The sequence below is a fragment of the Panthera tigris genome, chromosome B2 (assembly GCF_018350195.1).
Source record: "Panthera tigris isolate Pti1 chromosome B2, P.tigris_Pti1_mat1.1, whole genome shotgun sequence".
Lineage (NCBI taxonomy): Eukaryota > Metazoa > Chordata > Mammalia > Carnivora > Felidae > Panthera > Panthera tigris.
The window spans coordinates 11,477,164-11,491,909 of record NC_056664.1 but is presented as its reverse complement, the minus strand read 5'-3'; the positions used below and the strand labels follow the sequence as shown (position 1 = coordinate 11,491,909).

Here is a 14,746-nt window from a genome sequence, read left to right as displayed (position 1 = left end):
TTAACCGACTGAGCTATCCGGGCACCCTTAATTTGTTTTTTTTTTAATGTTTTATTTGTTTTTGAGAGAGGGAACAAGAAGGGGAGGAACAAAGAGAGCGGGACAGAGGATCCGAAGTGGGCTCTGAGCTGTCAGCACAGAGCCCAACGCGGGACTCGAACTCACAAACTGTGAGATCATGACCTGAGGTCAGACGCTCAACCGAATGAACCACCCAGGCCCCCCACAGTGTTTTATTTTCCAGGTGTTTTGCTACCTTCTTGGCATCAATGAAAAGTATGTTTGATGCACTGAATGCTTATAAACATGATAATAACAGGAGGTAGCAACATTTATTGAGCACTTACGATGCACCAGCATTGTGCTAAGCGCTCTCCAGTATCAGTGTTGCACTAGGGGTTAGGGATGAAAACCAGGAATAAAACAAGGCTTCCTGCACTTCAGAAGCCCAAGCTGGAAGAAGACAATGCCTTGTCAGTGCAACTCCATGATCACCAACGAATGGGAAGTTCAGATCCCGGGCTGTGACTCCCTTTCTGTCTGCCTCAATCTCCTATTGACTATCTTTTTGACTAGAGAAGCTGATAGACAAAAAGTATTTCAACAGGGTCTGGTACACAAGTGCTCAAAAAATAACAGTATTACCCCCCCCCCTCCCCCCGCTCATTTACTACTCTTCCAGAAGGGAGGGGTCAGGAGGGAGTGGTATGAAGGAATGTGAACTCAGCAGCCCTAGGTCCACACCCAAGTGAGGCAGGGGGAAGCACGTGACTCACACTAAGGCACTTACTCGGCCTTCATTTCAGTCCTATTACCTATTTCAAATGAGCTGGATGCCTCACCCAGTAACTTGCAAAAAGCAATAGCTACTTAGAAGAGGGTGTGATTATTAAAGCTGGGTAAAGCCAAGCAAAGGTGGTAACAATGAGAAAGGACCGATTTTGTTTCCTGCCAGGAGCTGATATACATGAAGCAAAATAAAAGGAGATTTCTGAGTTCTTTTCCTAATGTTTCTCTTCCATCATGCTGCCTTCCCTGACTTAAGGAAGAGAGGACATAGAACTAATTTCTCTGAAAACCGCAAGGCCCTATGGGCACAGAGTGTACAATGTTAATAAAAACAACCCATTTGGTTCTTAGGATTTCACGCTGGACAAGATCGGTGCCCGAGGGCCAACTGATCTACCAAGGCAAACAATTAGGCAGTAGCAACAACTCACTTCTAGTTGACTGGAGGTTAAGTTCCTAGGACAGATGGCTATATGCTTAGCATACAGGAGATGTCAGTCAGAAATGCCGAATGCACGGAGATGACCTAAAACTTCAGGCGACCACATCCTCCCCGACTCAGATACGACACGCCAGGGGATCTCAAAAACAGGGAGCACCAGGCTGATCTTACCTCAGCCTGCGAGAGCTGCTCCTTCAGTTTCTCTACCTCCTCCCGCAGCTCCCGGATGACTTTGGCATTGGGGTCTTCGTTCACAATGGCGTGGTTAACGATCCTTTTGGCTCTATCCGCGTATCGCAGGGTGGAGAGGGTCTCCTCATAGTTGTCTGCTGCTGGGCTAATGGTGGCTATCATAGAGGTCTGGCTGTTGCCCCCCAAGTTATCCTGCAAAATATTTCCAGTAGCCTCTTAGGAAATGATCCCCGTTCTGTGAACAACATGTATGATGGAAGCTGAAGACATGCATATACGACATTCTCTGTGAAGAAAATGTGTTGTGGAAATGGCACCGTATTTCATGAGTCATTTTATGATGAGGTGTGGTTTCTCTATAGTCACAACAACGAACAATGCCTGATGAATAGCGTTATCATGGGGGCAAAAGAGGCAACAGGAATGAGTTTTCATTCTGCATTCGTAGGAATTCGGATTAACAGTATTGGCGGGGGGTTGTGCTGTATCTGGTTAGCTCTGCACACACCTTTCAGCTGCCTCCTCTGAAACAGCCAGGTTTTAGTTGGAAAGGAACACACTAGAACAATGAATTACCTTAAGAAGCCAAGTGAGCACTGAATCTCGATAAGGCACAAATTTGTTTTTACCCTTGCCAGCTGCCTGGTCAGCCAGCGAGGATATAACCAACCCCAAGGTTGTAAGGGATCTGCCAAAAGAAAAAACATTTAGAAATTAGCTTTATGGAATGGTTATGTTGTTTGCATAAAACAATAATCATTCCAGGCATTAGGGATAAAGTATGCAGAACACCAAGGCCCTAAAGTTGATATAACCAAGTTTACATTAATTTGTCAAGAAGCTAAGAAAAAGAAAAACAGAAAGTAACTCCGTTAATTTAAAAGAATGAATTCAGAATCCCTGTAAGAATCGATTCTGTTCAATCACAGGGCCTGTGAGACAGACATTTCAGAACCTGGGAGCCTACATTTAAGCGATCATTCTAAGGAATTTTAATTTACTCCAAATATTATGTTGAAAGTCTGAACCATTTAACTCTTTGGGTAGAATTCAGACCATTCGGGCCCTCATTTTGTTTTCCGTAACAACCACGTAACTTGAAGAGAACCTTTCCCTACATGTTACAGGGTAGATGCCGTTCATCTGTTACAGCTGGCAAGTTTACTTCAGTCTGGAGTTTTTACAGCTGTACAGAACAATGACCCACCCAAGCAGAGGACAGCGTATGGCTACTCTTTCAACACCTGCTACAGAGAGCAGCACTGGCGTCCCCCAAGAGCTGGTTAGAAACAAAGGCTCTTGGAAGCCTCCCCGGGCCTACTGAGTCAGAACCAGCGAAAGGCATTTCCAGGTGATTCACAGGCATGCTAAATTTTGAGAGGCCCTGGATGAACAATGCCCAAGATGGTACATATATTTAACTGTATAGGCTCAAATCATGGTGCTGGGACCAAAAGCACCAGCACGACTTAGGACCTTGTTACAAATGCACGTTCTCAGGCCCCACCCCATCCCAGACCTATAGACACTCATGGTGGGACCCAGCACTCTGCTTTAACCAGCCCTCCAGGGGACTCTGGTGCAGGCTGGAGTAGTCCCCTGAGCATTCCCTGGACGCTAACACATGTTCTCTGAACCTGGAGAAAAGATCACCACAAAAACAACAGATTTGCGGACTTGAGGGATGAAGAACATCCTACTGTGTCACAGTTAAGTACCAAGTACGCTTTTAAAAGGGAATCCCAAGTTTAGCAGCCAGAAAAGAGAGAACTCCTCAGGAGATCTTCCAGGAGTACAGGGAAGCTGACATGATATCACAAAGAGAAAATGCTTTGTGAATGGTTAAAAAATTAAATGCTATGACCTATTTATAAAAACAAAAAAGAGCACAATTCAGCAAGTGACCAGAGTTTAGCATGAAGGACTAGATAGCTTTCTAATGTTAACAAGAGACTTCCATTACATGAGTTGAAACAAAGCCTATCTCTCACAAAACATAATTGCTCAAAGGTGAGTCACTTGAAAAGTCATTGAGGGGCGCCTGGGTGGCGCAGTCGGTTAAGCGTCCGACTTCAGCCAGGTCACGATCTCGCGGTCCGTGAGTTCGAGCCCCGCGTCAGGCTCTGGGCTGACAGCTCGGAGCCTGGAGCCTGTTTCCGATTCTGTGTCTCCCTCTCTCTCTGCCCCTCCCCCGTTCATGCTCTGTCTCTCTCTGTCCCAAAAATAAAATAAAAAACGTTGAAAAAAAAAAATTTAAAAAAAAAAAAAAAAAAAAAAAAAAAGTCATTGAAATACAATGCAAACTCAAGAGGCAGAACACGAGCCAGAATTTTAATAATAGCCGTTCCTGCAAAGTGACATAAATACATACATTATAATTGACAGATTCAAAAGTTAAATCCGCCCCAAAAGAAAAGAAAACATATGTCCATACAAAAAAACACTCTTGTACAAGAGTGTTCACAGCTGCATTATTCGCAATAGCCACAATGTAGAAACCACCCACATGTCTGTCCACCAAATGATGACTAAAGTGTGGTATGTCCTCACAGTGGACTATATTATTCAGCCATAAGAGAGGATTCTGACAGAAGCTACAACATGGATGAAGCTTGAAAAGTTATGGTAAGTGAAAGAAGCCAAACACCAAAGGCCAATGTCCTGGGTTGAATACTGTGTACCCCAAATTCACGTTCACCAGAACCTGACATGTAATCTCATTTGGAAATAGGGTTTTGGAAGATGTGATTAGTTAAGAGGAGATGATACTGACTTAAAGACGGCTGTAATCCAATGCCTGGTACCCTTCTAAGACGGCTGTGAAGACACACAGCAACAGGGGAGCAGGCCATGTGAGAACAGAGGAGAGATGGAAGAGATGCATCTACAAGCCAAGGAAGGTCAAGGAGAGCCAGCCACCACTAGAAGGTGGTAGGACAGAAGCATGCAACAGATTTTCCCTCTGAGCCCCAAGAAGGAACTAGCTCTGCCAATCCCCTGATTTTGCACTTCTGGCCTCCAGAATTGTAACAAATTTCTGTTGTTGTGAACTACCCAGTTTGTGGTAATCTTCTATGATAACACTGGGAAACTAATACAGCCACATAACGATTCCATTATTATGAAATACCCAGAATAGGCGAATCCATAGGGATGGAAGCAGTGGTTGCCCAGGGCTGGGGTGGTGTAAATGGGGAATGACTTAGACACAGAGTTTCTCTGGGGATGATGGAAATGTTTTCAAATTCGATCATGGTGATGGTTATACATTCTGATAAAAAAGCCACTAAATTGTACATTTTTAAATGGCAAAGTATGTGTATATGAATCATTTCTCAATATAGCTGTTTAAAAAAAAAATTCAAGTTCAATCACTGCATCACTCCTCCCAAAGGTAACAACTTTAAGAAAGAACATGGCAAGAATAAACTACTGGGACTACATCAAAAGAAAAAGTTTTTACACAGAGAAGGAAACAATCAATAAAACTAAAAGGCAACTTACTGAATCTCAGAAGGTATTTGCAAATGACATATCCGATAAAGAGTTAGTACCCCAAAAATATAAAGAACTAATATGACTCAACACCCAAAGACAAATAATCCTATTAAAAATGGGCAGAAGACATGAATCGACATTTCTCCAAAGACATACAGATGGCCAACCGACACGTGAAAAGATGTTCAACATCATTCACCATCAGGAAAATGCAAATAAAAACTACAATGAAATATCACCTCACATCTGTCAGAATGGCTGAAGTCAACAACACAAGAAACAAACTGGTGAGGATGTGGAGAAAAAGGAACCTTCATGCACTGTTGGTGAGAATGCAAACTAATACAGCCACTGTGGTAAAGAGCATGGAGGTACCTCAAAAAATTAAAAATAGAACTACCCTACGATCCAGTAATCACACTAGTGGATATTCACCTTAAAAATACAATAATACAGGGTGTGCCTGCATGGCTCAGTCAGTTAAGCATCTGGCTTTTGGTTTTGACTCAGGTCATAAGGTCATAGTTCATGGGTTCGAGCCTCGTGTTGGGCTCTGAGCTGACAGTGCAGGGGCCTGCTTGGAATTCTCTCTTTCTCTCTGCCTGCTGCCCCCCCCCCCCAATCCCATGCTCTGTGATCTCTCTCAAAATAAATAAACTTTAAAAAATTCAAAGGGATACTATTCAAAGGGATACATGCACCCCTATGTTTACTGCAACATTATCTACAAAAGCCAAATTATAGAGACAGCCCAAGTGTCCATCAGTAAATGAATGGATAAAGAAGATGTGGTATCTACATACAATGGGATATTATTCAGCCTTAAAAAAGAATGAAATCTTGTCATTTGCAACAACACAGATACAGCTAGAGAGTATAATGCTAAGCAAAATAAGTCAATCTGAGAAAGATAAATACCACATGATTCCACTCACATGTGGAATTTAAGAAACAAAACAAGCAGGGGTGCCTGGGTGGCTCAGCTGGTTAAGCGTACAACTTCTACTCAGGCATGATCCCGCGGTTTGTGGGTTTGAGCCCCATGTCAGGCTCTGTGCTGACAGCTCAGAGCCTGGAGTCTGCTTCAGATTCTGTGTCTCCCTCTCTCTGCCTCTCCCCTGCTTGCAATGTGTGTGTCTCTCTCTCAAAAATAAATAAACATTAAAAATTAAAAAAAAAAAAAAGCAAAGGAAAAAGAGAGACAAATCAAGAAATAAACTCTTAAGGTTAGAGAACAAACTGATGGCTACCAGAGGGGAGGGGGCAGGAGGATGGGGGTTCAAGAGTATACTTATCATGATGAAATAAAATTAAATTTAAAAAGTTAAGTAAAGGGGCGCCTGGGTGGCTCAGTAGGTTGAGCTTCCAACTCTTGATTTAGGCCCAGGTCATGATCTCACGGTTCATGGGTTTGAGCCGTGTGCTGACAGCACAGAGCCTGCTTGGGATGCTCTTCTCTCTCTCTCTCTCTCTCTCTCTCTCTCTCTCTGTCTCTCTCTCTGCCCCTCCCCCATTCCTGCTCTCCTCTCAATTAATAAATCAACATTAAACAATAAAAATAAAAAAAGATTTTCTCTCATTCTCTCTGCCCTTCTCCTGTGCTCTCTTTCCCTCTCTAAAATTAAAAAGAGAAAAAAAGAGGAAGGAAGGGAGGGAGGGAGGAAGGTAAGAAGGAAGGAGTTGAGAAAAGAAAGGCATGTGCTATATATGAAATAGAAGAAAGCAGAAATTTAAGGCAAAAACAAATTTCTGCTTTAATATAGCATATAGGGCATCTTTCACACTTCACAGCTATTGAAATAAAATTTTCAGTTGAAAACAATTCTTTGAACGGAACCAGTGTTTAGGACTTAAACACGGCAAAAATTACTTCAATTCATGCAGACTATAAAGAGCTCAGTGATTCCAAGGCCCATATTAGCAATTCTAAAGTGAACAGTGGCCCTTGCTAGGAGAACACATTTTGGAGTTATGTATTTTTCATCCAGACAAAATCTAACTCTGCCTTGTGGCAACTGCTCCTACTTTCTAATTTGATAGTGTCAGGAGTGAAAAAAGAAGGGTCTGGGCACTCCTAAACAAGGGCACACAAAAAACCACATGAGTGCTTTGAGAGAAAACGGGGAAGGGTAGCACGATGTCATCAACGTCTACAGGACCACGTGCGTGCGTGCTCAGAGCACCGAGCACGAGCACCGTCAGCAGGTAGGGCACGTGACCGGCCACAGCGGAGGGGCGGGGCTGGGCGGACATGATCACATGACTCCGTCTTGTGTGTACTCTACTCTGTACTCTGTAACTTACCCAGTTGGAGAAGGTTATCATTAGTAGAAGCCTTTTACCTGATCGTGTGCACATATTCAAAACAGGGACTCTGTGTTGACCCACTGCCCCCTTGGAACAAAAAGAAATGAACTGCAGGGTAAGGGGGCTCCATGATGGGTGAGGGGTAACCAGGTCACCCAGTGACAGTGTGGGGGTGCTACTGCTACGTTGGACCTGGAAGCAATGATCCACGGGCTTCTGAAAGTATGAAAGTTCAATGCGTGAAAACTGAACAATGGGCTTAAGTATTTTAACAGTAATTTAATTCCTAGGGAGCTTAAGAATATAAGAAAATCACAAATTACTGGATCCTGCTAGCACTGCCTTCTCATGCTGGAGTCAAATGGGCACTCACAGGTTTCCTGAACAGGGTGGGGCTGTTTGCAAATTTGAGAGGCTGAAAAAACTGCTCCAGGAACCTAATTCTACCAAAGCATAGCTCCTTCCCTGAACCTAGGGGAGGTGGAGACAGTAAGGAAATTCTTAACCTTTCCAGAAGTTCTTGGGCTGGGGTGGCGGGCACAGAGTAAACACAGGCTGACTGGAGAGGACAGAAGGATTAGGCTAGGGGATAACATTTGTGAAGAGACAGCCATGTTTTAAGACAGAGATTGTTAAAATCTACCTATCTATAACAATGGAGAATTTGAGACTAAAAAGAAAGTAAATACCGGAGCCTGGGTGGCTCAGTTGGTTGGGTGACCAACTTTTGATTTCGGTTGGGGTCATGATCTCATGGTTGGTGGGATAGAGCCCCTCATGGGGTTCATGCTGATAGCTTGGATCTCTCCCTCCTTCTCCCTCCCTCTCCCTCTCTCTCTCTCTCTCTCTCTCTCTCTCTCCACCTCCCCCCACCTGCCCCCCTCCCCAGCTCATGCACACAGGTGTGTGCTCTCTTTCTCAAAATAAATAAATAAACATAAAAAATATGAATAAATAAAACTTAGGAGGATCAGAAACAAAATAAAAGCAGTTCCAATGAATACAAACAATGAGATAAACCTGGTCATAAGTATTTTTTTTTCCTTTTCTGCACCTTCCTCCAACCTGCATAGTTTTCCTTGAAACTGTGACCACCGGATTCCTTCCCTTAACAGTGGATATGATGTGATGGGAGTTATCTGTACTCTCCAGGATGGATTTCAAATATTATATTATTTTACCTATTTTTCTAATGATCTTTTTCTAAGGTCCTAATTGCAGTTAAGCATTGCTAGAATTGACTGTATTTGTATTTCTCTATCTCTTTCTACTTAAGGTTATGATTGCTTTGAGGGCAGAGACCTTGTTACATCATACAATTACTGTGCCTTGCTTACAGAAAGCAGTATCTGCTGAGTAAAATTGAGTCTAGAATATACTGAAGAACAGACCACGGATCTCTTTCTAAAAAGGACTAATTCAATCATGGTTTTGGTACCCTCTGTGGGTACTGACCCAACATCCATTCTCCCCTTCTTACTTGCTAACAGAACTCTGATTTTGCTGGGAAGATTATGCTGGGCTAAAAACTCCACTTTTCAGAGTCCTCTATAGCTCTGGAAAGCCATGAAATCCAGCTCTGAGATATAGGGAGAACATACTGACTGGGTGGTCTTCCAAGGAAGCTTTGTTTGATAGAGAAGGTATATATTTAGTAGATATAAGCCAGAAGCTGGTGGTCCTTGGCCCTTCCTTCCCCCCTGATCCCCTTTTTGGAGCACAGATAAGGATACAATGCCTAGAATGGCAGAGCCATCTTGAGGTCATGAGGACAAGGTGAACACACACTAAGGTTAGTAGAGCTGTGTGCTTGACAGCATTTTTGAGGTGCTCTACCAGCCTCTGGACTTCTTGGTACATGGGGAAAAGAAATCTATCATTTGGTCATCACGACAGCTGTTGCTTACAGCAGAATGCAATCCTTGGCTTTTAAAGAATTAGTTGGAAGATAATGCAGTCAGTGGACTTGAGTTAGTACTTTTCCCCAGTAAGTCTCCACTTGTATCCGAAAAGGAGAAACACAAAGAGTGTGTGTGGCAAAATGGGGGAAAGGCCAATGCCATCCCACGGCAGGAGTGGAAAGAAAGCCGTGGTGCCTGCAGAACAGGCCCCATTCCGCCCCCGACTGGTTTCCAGTGGCCAGCACAAGTCATTCCAAGCCAGTGATTTGCATCTAACAAGTCCCATCTCCTGTCTCTTTTCCATTTCCAGCTCTGTAGTGAAATACACCAACATTTCCAAAAACAAGTTCTTTAGAATATCTGTTCTGGAGATTTTAATCTCTGTTATACCTAGAATTCTGTCATCAAATAAGTTCAGGGAATAAGTCAAAGTTAATATGGGATTCATTACTGCAGGATTTATTGGACATGTTAGCAGGGAAATCTCCAAAGGAAAGCTGTTTAAGCAGCTGTTCTCAAAACGATTTGCCCAAGGATCCTTTTCTTCCCAGAGTCACTTGAGGAACTAGTATTTTGCAAAACATGCTTTGAGAAACACTGAAGTCGCAATGTCACATGCCCCCAAAACATGTGGCTCCTGCATCCCAAGAAGATTTTTGCTCTGTCCTTTGTGGGGTTCTCGCGGTAGATGCAAAGATGTTTATTCAGACTTTCTTCCCACATCCTTGGGCCCTGCAATGCATGAATGGTAAACTGATAAGCAACCTCCCCGCCCCAGCAGCCCTTGAATAATGGACTGAGGCAAGCCATTTTTACTCTCCCCAGGTACAAGTTCATGTTTGGTTAAGCAGGCAATATCCGTTTAAGCGAGATTTCCGAGAGGAAATGATTAAAAGTCACAGAAAGTACTCAAGAAGGAAAAAAGGAGGATTGGGTCACGTGAAACATTAGAAATATGAGACTTCTAGTTTACTATATCATAACACAAATTATTTGATAGAACCCCAAGAGTAACATATATTAGTATCCCTAGAACAAATGTTGAATAGAGCCCATTTGGGGAAATGTTTAGTATATACTTTATTGTCAACCACGGTAATTGAAGTGGAACGGAGACCCGGAATGATACTTGTTAGATGAACATTGCTTGCATTTAGTAACTGCCCATTGCTGAGAAGAGGATGGAGCCGTTTTCAGCATCAGTCCCCGGGGTATTAGCTGGTGTTCCGTGATCTGAGTGAGCTCCTAGGGAAGCTAACCCGCCGGGCTCCAGCAGCAGAGACAGGCTTCCTCATGCCAGCCTCAACGGACAGGCAGAGCAGCAGACTGAGTGTTCAGGCGGTCCCCTGAGGATGGTCTACAGGCCTGTTCCCCTCACGCCCTGAACAGGCCACGGTGGTGCTGCCACACAGGTGTTTCGGCTCACCAAATGAAGGAATAATGCGTGCTTGAAAGCTCTTAAGAGCTTACGGAGAGATGAGGCTCCGAAATCCATAGCCCATTAAGAAACACTAATATCTGTGTGAAGTCCCTGACAGGTCTGTGTAAGAGGATTACTAATGTTCCATCGAAAGAAGCCCAAATAGGAGGCCGAGGGAAAGCTTAGGAAACATGTCAGAGATGGCTTTAATTTTAGCACTCGACAGGGCACTGATTTTAAGGCTTAAAAAGCCATTTGTGGAACTATCAGGCAGCCCTTTTATTTTATTTTTATTTTTTTTACCTTGTTAGTACACACTTACGCAGCGCTTACTCTATGCTAGGCACTGTTCCAAGAAGCACTTTACAAATAGTAACTAATTTAATCCTCACAGTAAGCCCACTCACAGGCTTCTTCCTCGTCTGTGTTTTACAGCTGAGGAAACTGAGGCACAGAAATGTCACACAGTTAGGTTCTATAACAAAGAAGTTCCATTGGATAGGTTTCCATTGCACATAATGTATTATGACTATCCCTCCAAGGGTCTTCCTTCCCCGTGGGATCTTGACCTTCCCAAGGCCAGGGTCCCATCTACCCTTTCCTGTGTTCTTTTTCTTTTTTTTTTTTTAAAGTAGGCATCATGCCTAACATGGAGCCCAACATGGGGCTTGAACTCACGACCCTGAAATCAAGACTTGAGCTGAGATCAAGAGTTGGATGCTTAACCAATTGAGCCACCCAGGTGCCCCTCTTCCCTGTGTTCTTATGCCCAGTCAGCGTTCAATACATACTGGCTAAATGGATCAAAAAGTGTAGGCCTGCATGTCTTTTTTGAGATCCTTGGGGCCACATGTGTGCGGAAATTCAGAATTTTTTGAATTTTAGGAAGTATAGTGCATACATCACACATGACCATGGGTAGGTCTGGGACAGCAGCCCGTAATACAACACATTTACATTTCTACAGCTAAACGTATGAATGGCCACCCTAAATGAGTAAACAAAGACTATAAATACGGATAAAGACTAAGAGAGCCTCATGGGAGTTCAGGTGAGGCTCCACCAACAAGCAAGCTGTGAAGAAAAAAAAAAAAAGCACTTGGTTTTCAGAGCGTTCTGGATTTTGGAATGGCAGGTGAGGGACGGAGGGCCAATCTCCACGAAGATCTCTGAGCTGTGCTGACCCCAGGGAACCTTCCAGTGGAGAGACGATGTCCCATTCATACGGTCGCTATGTACCGATGACCAGAGCGAGGGCCTGGAGGACACGTGCTGGAGACCTGGGCCTGGCCTGGACTTTAGGGGCATATGCACCTACTCAGGGGGATCAGAGAGGTGTATCGGGAAAAGAAAACAGCCCTGGACTGGGGCGCAGTGGAAAAGGTTCAGAGGCAGCTTCCCTCCCTCTGAGCCGGTTATTTTGGGAAAAGCATAAGACCAACTTGGCAAGCATCCACAGGCTGGCCAAGGTGTCATAAAAAATAGTTCCATGCTTACACGTTGGCTTAAGTAGCATGTCTCAACATTGTCTGGCCAGAAAAAAAAAATCCTCCTTCCTTTCATTTTGTTCAAGCGAAGTGACTTCCTATTGTCCTAAACTATGTGCTCCTCATGCTCTAACAAATCACCACAAATGCAGTGGCTTAAAACAACACCTATTTTCTGACAGTTCTGGAGGCCAGAAGTCCAGAACATGTCTCATGGGGCTAACATCAAGGTGTCAGCAGAGCTGCCCTAGGGGACCGTCTGTCTCCTTGCCATTTCCACCTTCCACAGGCTGCCCGCATTCCAGGGCTCACGGCCCCTTCCTCCACCTTCAAACAAGAGCCGGACGGTGAAGGCTTTCCATCACTCTGCATCACTCTGATCAACTCTGGCCCTCCTACCTCCCTCTTTCACTTTTAAAGAGCTTTGTTTTTATTTTTTTTTAACTTTTTACATTTATTTTGAGAGAGAGAGACAGAGCGTGTGAGTGGGAGAGAGGCAGAGAGAGAGGAGAGAGAATTCCAAGCAGGCTCCACACTGTCAATGCAGAGCCCAACACAGGGCTTGAACTCACGAACTGTGAGATCACGAATGGAGCCGAAATCAAGAGCCAGACGCTTAACAGACTGAGTCACCCAGGTGTCCCTAAGGAGCTTTGTTTTTACATCAGGTCCACCTGGATAATCTCCTCATCAAAAAATCTTAATCACATCTGCAATACCCTCAGCCTTTCAAGGTCACGTATGCAAAAGTTTTGGGGATTAGGACAAGGACATATTTAGGGGGTGGGGAGGCAGTATGTCTACAACAATATCTAAATTTCTTTTGCATTCCCAGCATCTAATGCAGTGCCAGACACAGAGCAGAGGCTTAATCAATGTCTGCTTGGCCTTCATCCATATTACTTAAATGTCTCCAACCATCAATTTCCTCATCTATCAGTAGATAAAAATACCTATTAAGAGCCTCACATGAAATAATGCATACGAAAGTGCTCTGAAAACTATAAAGAACCAGCAGACAAGATCCCACTGACTAGTAGTGGGGAGTACATGCATCCATTTGTGAAACAGCTAGCATATAAATAAGGAACGACAGCATGATGCTAAGAGGATTCCATTCAATTTGGTAAGTCATTATGGAAGACAGTTGCTGGGGATCTAAATCATGTTATATCACGTGGCCTTGAGGTAGTCCAGCTTGGGACATGGCCTAATTTAGTGCCCAAATTAAAGAGGGCGCTATAATGTCTACTCTGGGGCAAAAGTATCAACTAGGACTCTTGCAGGCAAACAGAACACATGGTCACCCCAAGTATACTGCCTGGGGGTTTCACCCAGGTCAGTCACCACAAGTATACTGGCCCTGGAGCCAGACTGCCTGCAACCAGATGCAGATCCACACTCAGACCTCTGAGACCTGGGGCACGTTATTTAACCAATCTGTGTCTTGATTTTCTCATCTATAAAATAAGGATAACAGACACCCCCTGCCCTGTCCCCGCCCCTGCAACGCTAATGTGAGGATGAGTTATTACATGTGGAGCATTCAGAACAGAGCCTAGAACACAGTAAGAGGTCAGTACAAGTTAGTGATCATCACCCTTCAAGGCCAGCCATACTCTAATTTCTCACACATTCCCAGCACAGAACTTCTAGTGTTTTCCCATACGCCCAGCCAGAAGGCAAAGGGCTGGCATGGCTTAGCAGCAGTAAACAAATCTCTACGAGGACTGACAGTCTTTTTGTTGATACCTGCTTCCTAATACCCCCCTTTCTGCTTTCCCATCCCAGCTCTTGAGCTCACTGTGGATCACAGAGCTGCAGCCCGGGCCTGGGCTCCTACAGTGCTTTGTCATGAAATCTAGCAAAACCCTTTGTTATTAGAGAGGGAGACAGGCTGACTGGAAGATTAACTCCCTAAAGCAGCAGTCTCTGCAGTGAGTGCCGCTGTGTCCAGCTGATAGAGGGGGTGATATCTTACTTCTAATTTTAAACTTCGGAACACTAAAATTATAATGTGCTAGCGTCATTTTTAAAATGCAAGCGGCACCAACATGTTCCTGCCTCTATTACCCCTTGTCACTTCTGTCCTAAATGAAACCCCAAGTCATGTCTCAGCAGAAAGATGTTACAAGTACAAACTAAACTACTTCTGCAGAACTTAAAAAACAATTTTTTTTTACTGTTTATTTATTTTTGAGAGAGACACAGAACGCAAGTGGGAGAGGGGCAGAGAGAGAGGGAGACACAGCATCCAAAGCAGGCTCCAGGCTCTGAACTGTCAGCACAGAGTCCGACGCGGGGTTCAAACCCACAAACCGCGAGATCACGACCTGAGCCAAAGTTGGACGCTTAACCGACTGAGCCACTGAGGCGCCCCTCTTCTGCTGAACTTTTATGCTATTTACACAGGTTATAAAAATAATAGCTGCAATAATTAATATTGATTCAGTGCCAGGCATTGTTCTAAGCCCATTATGGGTATTTGAGCTCCAACAATTCTATGAAGTAGGGACTATTATTATCCCCCATTTACAGATGAGAAAAAGAAAACACAGAAGGGTAAAAGGAAGGAATGAACTCTGACAGTCTGGCTTGAGCCAGACACCAACTCTGCTTCCTCTCCTGCTGGAAAGCCAAGCTCGCTCTGGCCCAGCAGGTGCCATCCTGGGAGACTAGTTACAGAAAACAAGCACTTCGCCTGCCTGTG

General features: G+C 44.1%; 1 protein-coding gene across 7 annotated transcripts in view; it reads right to left on the bottom strand.

The window, feature by feature from the left end:
• KIF13A (kinesin family member 13A) overlaps positions 1 to 14,746 on the bottom strand; it is a 215,369-nt gene that overhangs the window by 64,494 nt on the left and 136,129 nt on the right. For all 7 annotated transcript variants that reach the window (XM_042985643.1, XM_042985647.1, XM_042985644.1 and 4 more), the window contains exons 10-11: positions 2,000 to 2,111; positions 1,403 to 1,615 (exon numbers count right to left, since the gene is read on the bottom strand). In XM_042985643.1, coding sequence (XP_042841577.1) covers positions 1,403 to 1,615; positions 2,000 to 2,111 — 325 coding nt within the window. The remainder of the gene's footprint in view (positions 1 to 1,402; positions 1,616 to 1,999; positions 2,112 to 14,746) is intronic.